Source organism: Dermacentor albipictus, chromosome 5 (genome assembly GCF_038994185.2).
Source record: "Dermacentor albipictus isolate Rhodes 1998 colony chromosome 5, USDA_Dalb.pri_finalv2, whole genome shotgun sequence".
Classification (NCBI taxonomy): domain Eukaryota; kingdom Metazoa; phylum Arthropoda; class Arachnida; order Ixodida; family Ixodidae; genus Dermacentor; species Dermacentor albipictus.
In genome coordinates this window covers 116,416,258-116,428,111 of record NC_091825.1, presented here as the reverse complement: position 1 = coordinate 116,428,111, position 11,854 = coordinate 116,416,258, and the positions used below count along the sequence as shown (strand labels likewise).

At 43.4% G+C, this 11,854-nt stretch overlaps 2 protein-coding genes across 2 annotated transcripts in view; one reads left to right on the top strand and one right to left on the bottom strand.

Moving 5' to 3' along the window:
• Positions 1 to 1,701: 1,701 nt before the first annotated feature.
• LOC135916112 (RWD domain-containing protein 1-like) lies at positions 1,702 to 8,476 on the bottom strand. The gene is made up of 6 exons (XM_065449350.1): positions 8,317 to 8,476; positions 8,103 to 8,180; positions 7,900 to 8,027; positions 6,398 to 6,541; positions 4,866 to 5,052; positions 1,702 to 1,869 (listed from the first exon to the last, which is right to left on the bottom strand). The coding sequence occupies exons 1-6, from the start codon at positions 8,387 to 8,389 to the stop codon at positions 1,775 to 1,777; spliced, it is 705 nt and encodes a 234-aa protein (XP_065305422.1). The 5' UTR covers positions 8,390 to 8,476; the 3' UTR covers positions 1,702 to 1,774.
• Positions 8,477 to 8,607: 131 nt separating this feature from the next.
• The window catches only part of Bet3 (blocked early in transport 3), a 59,756-nt gene continuing 56,509 nt past the window's right edge, over positions 8,608 to 11,854 (top strand). Inside the window, exons 1-4 of the mRNA XM_065449348.1 lie at positions 8,608 to 8,935; positions 9,121 to 9,218; positions 9,512 to 9,608; positions 10,644 to 10,826. Coding sequence (XP_065305420.1) covers positions 8,894 to 8,935; positions 9,121 to 9,218; positions 9,512 to 9,608; positions 10,644 to 10,826 — 420 coding nt within the window. The 5' untranslated portion in view covers positions 8,608 to 8,893. The remainder of the gene's footprint in view (positions 8,936 to 9,120; positions 9,219 to 9,511; positions 9,609 to 10,643; positions 10,827 to 11,854) is intronic.

The following is an 11,854-nucleotide window of genomic DNA, read 5'->3' as shown; positions in this document are numbered from 1 at the left end:
ACACATCACTAGATCATTCGAGGCGAGCCTAAACTATTTGCACTACAATCGCCATAGGGTATTACTCGAGGCAAATGTCACTTGATGCCTCACCTTCCGACGTAGCCTTTGTAGTCTTGCACTCGGCGTGAACAGTGGATGAGTTACTTGCAAAATGTCGAACATTTTGCAAGTAGCTCATTGTTTAGGCTTTTGCATACTGCCACCGGATAATGTGACATGTCCATGTAGGGTAGAGTGTATATGCTACCGCAGGCCGCATATACGGTAACTCTAATGTAGGGCAAGTAACTGACAGCATTTTGACTGGTCGACGATGACTTAACAGGTTTATTGAACTCCAGCGATAAAATGTTGCCTATTCTGTTACATTCACCAATCTGCAAGGCAGTGAACAGAATGTCGCATAGTGTCGCAAAGCATTAGCTTGCATGTGGGAAGGAGTGACAGTCTCTTATCGCATTCTTTGTAACTGTTTTAATTCTAAGTGCCATGTACCAACTAGTGCAGCAGCAAACTCCTTTGACGTTATTTTCTCGCGCCATACATCCATCTATGGCCTAATGCAACTCGATTCCTCCATTTGACACTTTTTTTCTTTTGAGGCCCCTTATGAGACAAGGCAGGAACCTATCTACTGAAAGCAAATAATGCTCTGCATAAAGCACTCGCCACAGGTTATATGGGAGCAAGTGCCTCTCAGTATTCATCAAAGCTGCATTAGCGACAAATAGCGCATTTTCCGGTGCATAAGTCGCGTTTTTTTTTTTTTGTCGGTGCGTCTTAGAACGGTGCGATTTATATACGTTCCTACATTTTTTTTCTCAAAAAAATAAAAAATAAAAATAAAACTGCCGTCAAAATAACATTTGATGCCATGTCCTCTGGAAGTTGCTACGGTTTGTGTGCACGCTAAGGTACCGGGTTCTTCTCGTGATGATCATAGAGTTGCACAGCGCCGTGCGAGGACAGAACAGCAACGCAAGCGGCAACAGGCCGAGTCGACCGACTCCGATGTCGTCGCATCCGCAGATTGCCTTCAAGATGCGGCGCGCGCCGCTGCGCAAACTACGCCGTTGCTACCCGAGTACAAAGCCGCCACCCTACCCTCCCATGCTTCCTTCCCGCTTTCCTCCCTTGTGCACCATGGCACGCTTTCACTCGCACATACGGCGCGCGGGGGCGATGTTATCACCCTTTGGACTTTATACGGAACATCGCGACGACCACGACGGCAGAAATGCGTCTGGAGTGCCCATGTTGCTTGCGCGTGAAGCTCGTTCATGAAGTGAAACGTCTCTGTATTAAAAAATAAATCGCCTAGGGAATAAAAGGTCCATCCTATACACCGAATCCCCTAGGGAATAAAAGGTCCATCCTATACATCGATGTGACTTGTATACGCCCCTTTTTTAGGAAAAACTGCAGTTTTGAGACGGGTGCGACTTATCCAAAGAAGAAAGGTGCGACTTATAGACCAGAAAATACGGTATCTGGGACAGCCCTGCAGTGCTTTCTCTCCCGACAGACACTATAGTAATAGGACAGAGGCCAATATTCAGAAAACTTGGATGACAAATTATTGAGCCGAATGTAAAGTAATGAAGGCTATTCAATTCATATTAAAAATTTTCAGTACATGCAGACACCTAATTTGTCATATGTAGGTTGGCAGAGGCCAATGTCCTTTGTAAGGTGACATGCATGCTAGAAAAAGTTTATTCTTACACAAAATGCAAAAACAAATATTTTGTTAATAGCAACACTCCTATTGTCACGCTTTTACATCGTCGGCCTCGTCAAGCTCTTCCAGGTCCAAGTCCTCCAGTTCTTGAAATAGTGATTCATCCACTTTGACATCCTCCTCCCCTGAAGAAAGGTTAAGTAAGGGTCACAAACATGCAAGCAAAGGGTACTATATTTCGTGCAATATGCCAAACAGATTTTGTTGCTCGTCAGGCAAATTTTCGTTCACTTACATTAAGTATCCAATTATGAAGTTTACCATGCTGAAGCAACCAGCACACTGGCTATGACAGACTCCATAAACTGTGGTGGTAACAAAGGGCTACAGATTGAATGAGACTACCTGGGGTTCTTTAATGTACACTTGAACCTAAGTAGAAGCATGTTTTAGTTGCATTTCGCCCTCATTGGATTGCAGCTCCCATGGCAAGTCGTTAACAAATATTGAGGACAGTGGCTCTGCAGACAGCGTGCTGCCACTAAAGTTGACTTGCTGGAAGCAGCAAAACATACAGTATGTGCAAGTGACAAATTAGCAATTACTAGTTAAGTGAATGAGCTTCCCTCGTTTTGTAACTGCAGAATTGAAGCCAATCAAAGCTCAACCATGACTAGTTGACAGAAGTGCCAAGACTAGCACCAATGTTTGATAATGCTCTTTTGTATAACAGTTTCCTCATGGGTCAGCACTTTATGGCCCATTGCTCACGTTTGCGATCGGCATAATTAAAATATGGCTGCTGTGGCAACAGCCAAATGCGGATGAAACTTATGTTGGAGAAGTGGCGCAAGTGCAAGCTTATTTTCGTGATGTGCAACGCGAAAACTATGGTGAAATGCACTAATTTTCTCGTTACATTCCCTAGACACTTACCTCGAAGGCTAACTGCAACAAAATTTCACTTTGAGTAAATTGGCAATAAATAAGTAGTACATACTGACAAGCAATCTTAGCACAGCTGCAGAGCTGGTACTCGTCTAATTTTCTTATTAGAAGCGTTTCAACAGACGTGCATCTGGTGTTGAGTACATATGAAATAAGTTCTAAAACTTCACCTCCGAGATTTATCAGCATGCCACAGGCAACAGCGTAATCTTGGAAGTCATGATGAAGAACTGCGCATTCCAGGTCATGCGCGACTTCTAGAGAGTGGTAATGGCAGTGTTCCTTTCAGTTTTTATGTCAAAAACGGCTATTTTTGGTAACTTTTTGTAGTGCATCTACTCATACTTCAAAGGTAAAATATTGCAAGGAAGCTCCACATTATCAGGGTCCAAAACTGTGTTGCAGTTGGCCTTCAAGTGTACCGTGGCACAAAACTGTGTGGAACTTCAGTGTACAGTGTAGCTAGCCACTTCCCAGATTCTGTACACACACTTAAAAAAGAAAAATTGGGTTTTATAAGTCAAAACCACAAACTATTATTATGATTATGAGGCGCGTAGTATTGGGGGCCTTCGGAAATTTGGACAACATAGGGTTCTTTAATGTGCATCTAAATTTAAGCACACGGGTGGCCTATCATATACTATAACAGCAAGAAAAAGCAGTGTCAATATAACTGATGTGCTTTCGATGGGGGCAGAATGCGATAACACTCATGTACCGAGGCTTTGCATGCAAGTTAAAGGGACACCAAAGGAGAATATCAAGAAGAGTTGCATCAATATATTACTTGTCTAGAAGCCTATCATGGTTTTCTGTTTGCCAATATACGACCTTGTTGCATAAAATATTGCAGCCAATGGCACTGCTGCTTACTCCTCAATTTGAACTGCCGGTGCCAAGGCAGCTGACATAATCCTTAGGTGACCCCCTTCTCTGCTGCCCTCCATGACATCACGAGAGGTACTAGAGCATGAAATAGGCGGTGGCAATCTGATTTTCCATTTTAGAGCGAAAGCTCTACTGCGTCCTGTCCCTCAAGGTCATTCACTGGGTCGCAATGACCTCGAGCCACCGGGGCGTGAGTGTGGCAGGCGTGACATTGTGCCTTGTGGTCCGCTGTCGAGAAGCGTCGCAGCTGTGCTCACTCTGAGCCTCTGCGCTGCAGTACCATGTGACTAGGTGAGGGTTAAAGGACTAAATATGGTCCGATGTAGCATGGGCACGCACACACATTATGTCACGTAGGCGAGAACAACAGCGTCTATAATTCGACCGATAGTACGCACTGGCGCAGCCAACGTCACTGGACGCAGCCAATGTGCACCGACGTGCCCGGCGTCGAGTGATGCTCGCCTGTGCACTGATTATGTCAGACTATAAACGCGGCTTTAACAGCTGCTTCACCAGCACTTGGTTGCTCAGTCTCGCCTTGGATGGCGCGCCGGCTGGGCCGTCTGTGCGTGCTGCGCTTCAGCGCAAGCGACAGACTGAATCCAATCATCCAGTAGATATAGCTAGATGGCAGGCTGCGAAATCTCAAGCAAAGGCAAAGTTGCCTGCTGAAACACCAGAGCAAAGAGAGGCCAGATTAGCACATTAAAGAGAAGCTCACCAAGTGCGGAAGCATGCCAAGACCGAAGCTCCTTTAGCCACCGCCGTTGTTCAGCAATACGAACAACAACAAGGAGAAGGAGACAAAGCCGTGGATACATGTAACGGCACCCATAACGAACATTTGATGAACCACACCTTTCGGATGGTGCCAAGCTCGACTGCGATGGCCAGGTTTCACCACTATTTCACAGAAAACCCATTCGGCAGCGCGTGTAATGTGTGGGAAAGACTGTGGCCTAACTTCAATGAAACACAGTGTGTATAGTCTGCAAAACTAAGCTAAACAGACTTTTCACTCATGATGATTATGTTTGCAAGAGTTAAACCTCAGCCGATTTTTCATTGTTTTATCATTTATAAAAGCTCCGTTCTCACCACAAATTACAAATTCATTATTACAAAAGCCTAGCCTTTCAGTCTAGCTCGACTTAACATTTTCCTTTAGTATCCCTTTATCTTAGAACCCCGGGCGGTCAAAATTAAATTGAAGCACTCCACTATAGTGTTCATCACAATCAGCAGTGTAGTTTTGGGACATTAAACTCCATAACTGAAAAAAAAAAAAGATTGCAAAGTTTGTGAGGCACTCATGCCCGCCAATGTTAAAATCACTGACCTTCTTGCATGAACTGGAGATCAGAGTCGATGAGGTTCGTGTCCTTCTCAAAGAGTTCTCGCCCTGTAAGTTTCCCAGATGCATTCAGCGTCTTGTCCCTGTTCCTAATCTCTGCCATCTCTGCATCGAACTTGCTCTTCCATGCCAGGAAGCTCTCCACAGTAACTCTGGTGCCTTCAAATTTGACCTGCGGAAAGCAGTAGCACAATCAGGGTCACAAGCAAACTTCTTGAAGGTGAGTTACCGCCACTTTTCCATCTGGAGAATGTGCTTAACTCTAGCCTTTTCGTAGGCCAATTCCCATGATAGTGCAGTCTAAAAATGTAGGCCGATTGCGCAAGCAGTTCAGTCTAGAGTCTGCCACTCTTCCTACTCCTTTCATGCAAAGGGTGACACAATAGAGTGCTGCGTGCAGTGACTTTGCTTTCAGGAAGTGGAGGAGCGCTACATCCCTTTGTGCTAGGGAAATTTCAGAACATCAGGGGGAGCAGCATGGAATGAGACCGGTACTTGCTCGCTACTCGCCTTCCTATCGCCATGTCGCACCTGAACAAATCGCCGACTGAAGCAGATTTTGGAAAGCAGTAGAAGAAATGGGCAGAGGGTTCCAGACGCCGCTATGCATGCACTCAAAAAGGTTGGAAGGTGATTCAACTTCTAGTTGACATCGATCGAACATCACTCCAGCACGGCTCTTACAATAAATTTTACGGTTCATACACCCGATTCTCACTAATTACTCGGCCAGGGAGACATTGCCTTTCATTGACTTCAAATATAGAGGTTAAATCACCTTCTAACTTTTGAGAAAGACCATTTGCGAAGTGCATTACAGTCAAACCTCGTTATAATTAAATAATGGTTATAACAAAGTAAGTGAAATTTCTCTTGAAATCGTAATAGAGGTTCATAGTGCAGTACACACACATTAAGAAATGTAATGAATTCTCGCTCCCCCCTCAACTTCGTTATAACAAGGTTTTAGTGTATATCCAGTAAGAAAAAAAAAATGAACAAAAATTATGGTCCAGTTGAAAACATGCGAGTACAATATACTAATTTCACTATATCACTCAGGAAAGTGTGGAAGCACCTGGTTTTAAAGCAGGTGACTTAACGTAGGTGATGCTGGTTCCTTTCTGCGTGCTTGCGCAGTGTGTCATCCTGCTGCTGAAGCATTTCCAAAGTGTGGTCTACAGTTTCAAATGTCCTTTTTAGCATTGTATAATGAGCTGCCCCTAATTAGTAGTCAATTCTTGCCACTTTGACAAGTGAATGTGTCTGCGCACCTGTCAAAGTGTCAAAAACACATATAAGCACCGCTACACCCCAAGGCATCTCACCCCTGAAGAAAGAGCCAGTCGGGCTCTGAAACACTGAGTTTTTTCAATAAATTTGGTGTGAGTTTTCGTTTCCTTTAATACAGTGCTGACACTAAAACATTCAGTTTGTTTATCATCAGATGAAAATTGAACCGCAATGACTGACAGGAATCTATAAAGGGCCAGCAGTGAAGACGAATGCCACTTTACCCTTTCTGCCTCCTCTTCTTTTTCTTTCTGTAGCCTCAATGTTTCGGACTTGTTGAATTTGACGCGCTCTGTGTGCTGATTCAACCACTCGGTTGCGGCCGAGACCAGAGTGAAAATCATGGCCATTCCAAGGTTTTCTTGAACCTGCACAAACACAATCACTGCTAAGCAAATGCGAGGCACCATACACACAAAACATTGGTTGTTGAAAATATCAACACCATGATTTTAAAGAAGTATTGACGTCTTTTTGAAACTGTACAAACTCTACTACACATTAAGGATGACACTTAAAGTATGAAGTCTGAGAAAAACTTATCTTTTAATCTGACGCTAAAGTTTTTGTCTGAAAATGCTGGACCCTGGCGTCATCAAGATTATTGCCAAATGATAACACAGAGCAATATTTGCAGGCTAGGTAGATAAAAAAAAGTGCCATCCATGTTTGTCTGGCTGTGCTTGCCTGCGGAATCCGCAGCATTCATAGGCACAGAGCAAGCCAATGTATCGTGGCGAATTCACCTCCTGGGTGCCGATACCAAAACTGGTTCATAGAAACGTTACAGTAACTTATTCAGAGCATTCTGAAGTAAAAGAGCATAATACCCCTTTAAAGCCAATCGGAATGCATTCTTTCGTTTCCACTTTTGTGACATTGTGAAAAATCTGACTGTTTTCGGCTTGTATGTAGACTTAATAGCACAACTTAATAATTGACCAATGGAAAGTACCAATACAGGCGCACAGGAAAGATGAACTACTGAAACAGAATATCTCGGCAACAATGTTGTCTTATTTTGTGTACGAGCACAGAAACGCTGAGCATGAGCAGTCAGAACTTGGAGCCTGGAAGACTCAATTAGATTTTTCCGGCAAGTATGGACAGCCTATGTGTGCCAGCAACGTTGTAATCAGAAGTAGTACAGATGGCCGCACCTGGCTTGTCCACGAGTATCCGTCGTATTATATCACATGATACCGCCTGTCAGCTTTTCGAGTGGTACGAAACCTACAATTTCGTGCTTTACTCATCCCAACCGTTTGATTATAGAAAAGTAAACGGAAGCTGAAGAAGACAACCATGAACTGTCACAGATTAAAAGAATGCCTGCCACGCAAACAAACAAATAAACTGTCTTTCACAGTAAACATCGACAAAGTAAGCTTATCCACACCGGCTGAAAAATTGATAACATAATTTGTTTTGATAGTTGGTTTGGGAGCCTGTCTAGAGGTTCACAAGGCAACGGGGCGAAGTGCTGTTAAAGTATGATGCGCGCAATCGCTACCAATGTGAATTAGTTTTATTGGCCCAAATAGTTACTTCAAAGACTGAGATTGCTGTCGGATCTTCAATCTCGCTGACGCTAATCGTGCCACTAACCAAAACCACATTTACTGTTAAATAAAGGGAAATAAGATGTCTTTGTATCCCACGATCTATTCGAAGGCGAGCACAAGCACAAACCCAAGGTCCAAGGAAGACGTAATGGAAACGTTACCTGCTCATTAAGAGCCGTCATCAACGCCTCGACGTCTTCCTCTTCGATGTTCTCGAATTCAACTGCCTCGATCAATGGGCCCTCCTCCGGGTAGCGAGGTACATAGGTGAACTTTAGTTTCACCGACGCTAGAACAGTCACAACGACAACAAATTGCACTCATCCACTGAACTCCCAAGCACAACATAAGGGATGCCTCTTACATTGTTCGTCTTCAGGCTGATCACCCGCGTCAGCTTTGACATCAATTGTGAAAGCATGGTATGGGTCTGTCTCTACGGCTGTGGGAAAATAACGAAATAGCACGACTTTCAGAGACGATAACTGAGGTGTTATACATGCATCTCACGTAGCTAGCGTACAAACCGAGTACGAAGAGAGAAATAACGAAAACGAGTAAATAAGTATACGACTCACTCTCAAGTTCACTGGGATAGATGGATTCTAACGCTTCTATCTCATTTTTCTGTTCTTCTTGAAAGTCTGTCATCGTATGACAGCAGTCCTCCGTCAGTCGAGGATGTTATTTTTCAGACACGACACATGGACGCCGCCATGTTCAAAAGGGTGGCGGCGCTAGCAGCGTCAAATAATTATCCATGTAGTTATCTGTGCCCTGCCTAATTTTACGCTTTATAAACTCCCAAAATCCAAAAATTGGTTATTTATTGCTTTTATTATTTAATGTTTGCAGAAATTTATGTCTGAATCATCTGTTGCAGTATCTTTCTAGCGGCCAGACGGTGAAACAACGTTCACTAATGGCGATCGGCTGCTAACTGCTGAAACTTGACGCTCGAAGCATGGGGGAGTGTTGTGTTTACATTGCGAGTGCCATAGTTTTATGAACTCCAGCGCTTGTGGTGTCAAACCGTGTCACCTGCGAAATCATTTCAGAAATTCGTTGCGCCGTCAGTTCCCTGAAATCTTCACCGGCATCGAGTGTAGTCGGCGCATACTGTGAGATCTCAACACTTTCCCAGCCGACTGAACGATGTCTCGACAAACTGTGCGGAGTGCAGATCCCAAGAAAGTGGTACGGACTGCCTTCTTTGATTTCTAAGTGACCACTATACTTCCGCCTCGCGTCTTGGCGTTCTGTGTGCGCAAAGTTTTGTTCGTGCTCCTCTTAGAAAGGGGGAGGGACACTGGTCGCGGAAGCGTTCCTTGAATTTTGCCTCTCTATAACTGGATGCTTCATCTCTCATTCCCTACTTTTAGAGCTCCGAGCTCTTCACACTTACCTATGGCTCACTGGTGGCTCAGATGCTGAAGGATTATGAGAGCGACGAGGAAGTTAACAAGCAGTTGGACAGAATGTGAGTATGGAGACGTCGGTGGGGGGAACCACAGGTGCTGTAGTTCGCAGTGTGTTGGTGCCTCTGAATCAAACACGGTATTTGGTGTGTTACGTATAAATATAATTCCGTCTTTCTTGGTCCTTTGTGCGAGTTTGGTTAAAATGATGTAGCTCTGTTAAAAAAGTTTAACTACTGTAAGCTGCCTTGACGAAGCATGGCTTGAGTGCATTCTTTACGTTAGTTATTATAGACCATGAATAGAGCTGCTTGAGAAAAAAATGCGGCATAAATATTCATGCGCTATTTTGCAGGGGCTACAACATAGGACTTAGGCTGATTGAAGATTTCCTGGCGCGAACAAATGTGGGCAGGTGTTACGACTTTCGAGACACTGCTGAAAAACTTCAGGTATGTTGTAGTCGCGGTCAAATCGTATCATATCTAAGTGTCTCGCTTTGTTTTTTTTTTTCTATTACGGATATCAAAAATATTGTTTCACTATGGTCATGCGAGGTTCATTGAATGCCACTTGACATATTTGTTTCGTTTGTCGACAGGGCCAGTAATAACACGCACGCACACAGACTTTGCAGCCCTCATCACAACTTCCTACTGAAAAGTGTAGCACAAGGACAAGTAAATAGGCTGTTATTAAGTGCTAATAGTGAGATTTCAGTGTTCATTAAAAAAAACCTTCACTATGCTAATTCTGACTAAGGCATTCTCTACAAAATCTCTCACAATCTGCCGCTCTGAAGCATTGATGGTCTTTGGAGCATTGATAGCCTGGTCACATATTCTAATACACTGTACTTCAGCTACAGCCACCTGCTTATGCATAAACTGTAGTGGATCTTGATTTTTTGTTCTGTGAGAGAAATTCTCTAAACAATGTCTGAAACATTTGCGAGGGTTCTACTTCAGTTTGACTACTTGGCATTGTACACATGACAATATGTGCGCACAAAAACAAATACATGGCCAGGAAACGTTTTGTCTCGTGTTTCCATGATCTTGTATTCGTGCTTGCATGCGTTGACCATCGTGAATACCTTGTAACTTGCCCGATTTGCAATAATTTGGCATTTCACTGAATTTACGTCACACATACCATTTTACTGACCCACAAGTGAAGTCAATGAGTTAAAAATGTGTTGTTAACAGATATTACCTTATCTTGACTTGAAGGCTCATGCTGCTTTTGTGGTGAGCTGCCTAATGTTATTCCAGACTTGCAGCCCATTTCAAATGTTATCTATGATGTGAAACTACATAGTAAACATGCTTACATTTCCAATGCTAATCAGCTGAACATTTTGGCACGTCGAAACTTTGACAACAGAGATTATTTTGTTCAGTACTGCAGTCAAGGTGTTCTCTCTAATCATCAAAATGTAGCAATAGGTTGTCTAGTATTTAGAGTGACCTCGGTGTTTTTCACAGATGGCCTTCAAGATGTACTTGGGCATAAGTCCTTCCATCACTAACTGGAGCCCAGCAGGAGACGAGTTCTCTCTTATTCTTGAAAGCAATCCACTCACTGAATTTGTAGAGTTGCCTGAGAGTCATGCTACCCTGAAGTACAGCAACATCATTCCTGGAGTGATTCGAGGAGCACTTGAAATGGTAAGTTGCAGTTTCTGCTGACTCAGCTAATAAGCCAGAGGAGCAGTTGAAACGGTGAGTTGCAATTTCTGCTGACTTTGCTAATAAACCACAAATCTTTCACTGAAGTCAAACATTGTGGAAATGTGTAGGATACGCAACATTTTTACTCTGTACTTGCCAGAGGAGCTTCAAATTTTTTCAGTTAAGACCAAGCACATTTGATATTGCATTTTGCCCTTTTTTGTGTTGAGTCCGTCCTTCTTAAATTATTTGGAAGTTCCCAAGCCTTCTTAGCCAAACATCATCATAGGCGAACATGAGACAAATTCAAATCCCCTTTTCACGGAGTGGGCAATCAGGGGCAGACAATGGAGGAGACGTTCTTCTGGTTCCCTGCTTTGGTTAACTGGTGCGTCCCATAAGCTTTTGCTGGAATCACGGATGCATACAGTACGGTAAAGTATGCGACAAGGAGAGAGAGCCCGTGGGAAGGACAGCAAAGGTGAGCAAGAAACGGTGGCAGCTGCATATTCTATCAAATTCCTGTAGTAACTGTAGCACCATATAGAAAATTTTTTCTGGTGTATGTTCATTGTATATTGCTACACAGCTGCCACTACATAACAAATTTTCAAGCTCACGGTGCTTTAGAGCACCTTTAACACTGAACATCTGTACATTGTCGATGTGGGTTACACACCACTCATCGGTTACTTCAAGCAATGCAGAGAGGTGGCTTAGAATGTGCGATAAAAATTGTAAAGGTGCATTTTCCAATTATACAGCCTAATCAGACAGAAACAGTATTTTGCAACATGTTTCTTTGGGTCGTTGTAAAGGTGCATTTTCCAAATATACAGCCTAATCGGACAGAAACAGTATTTTGCAACATGTTTCTTTGGGTCGTTAAACACTGTGATCTCGTTTTGACCGTGCATTCGTTGTCTGTGCTTCAGGTTCAGACAGAAGTGGTCGCCTGTTTCGTTCATGACCAACTGAAAGGTGACTCTACTTTTGAGCTGCGAGTGAAGTTCGTGAGGCGACTG

Coding starts and splice junctions, on each gene's coding strand:
- LOC135916112 (XM_065449350.1), bottom strand. CDS start 8,389: ATGACAGACTTTCAAGAAGAACAGAAAAATGAGATAGAAGCGTTAGAA. Junction 8,028..8,102: donor TCAGCCTGAAGACGAACAAT/GTAAGAGGCATC, acceptor TGACTGTTCTAG/CGTCGGTGAAACTAAAGTTC. Junction 1,870..4,865: donor TCTCCAGTTCATGCAAGAAG/GTCAGTGATTTT, acceptor ACCTTTCTTCAG/GGGAGGAGGATGTCAAAGTG.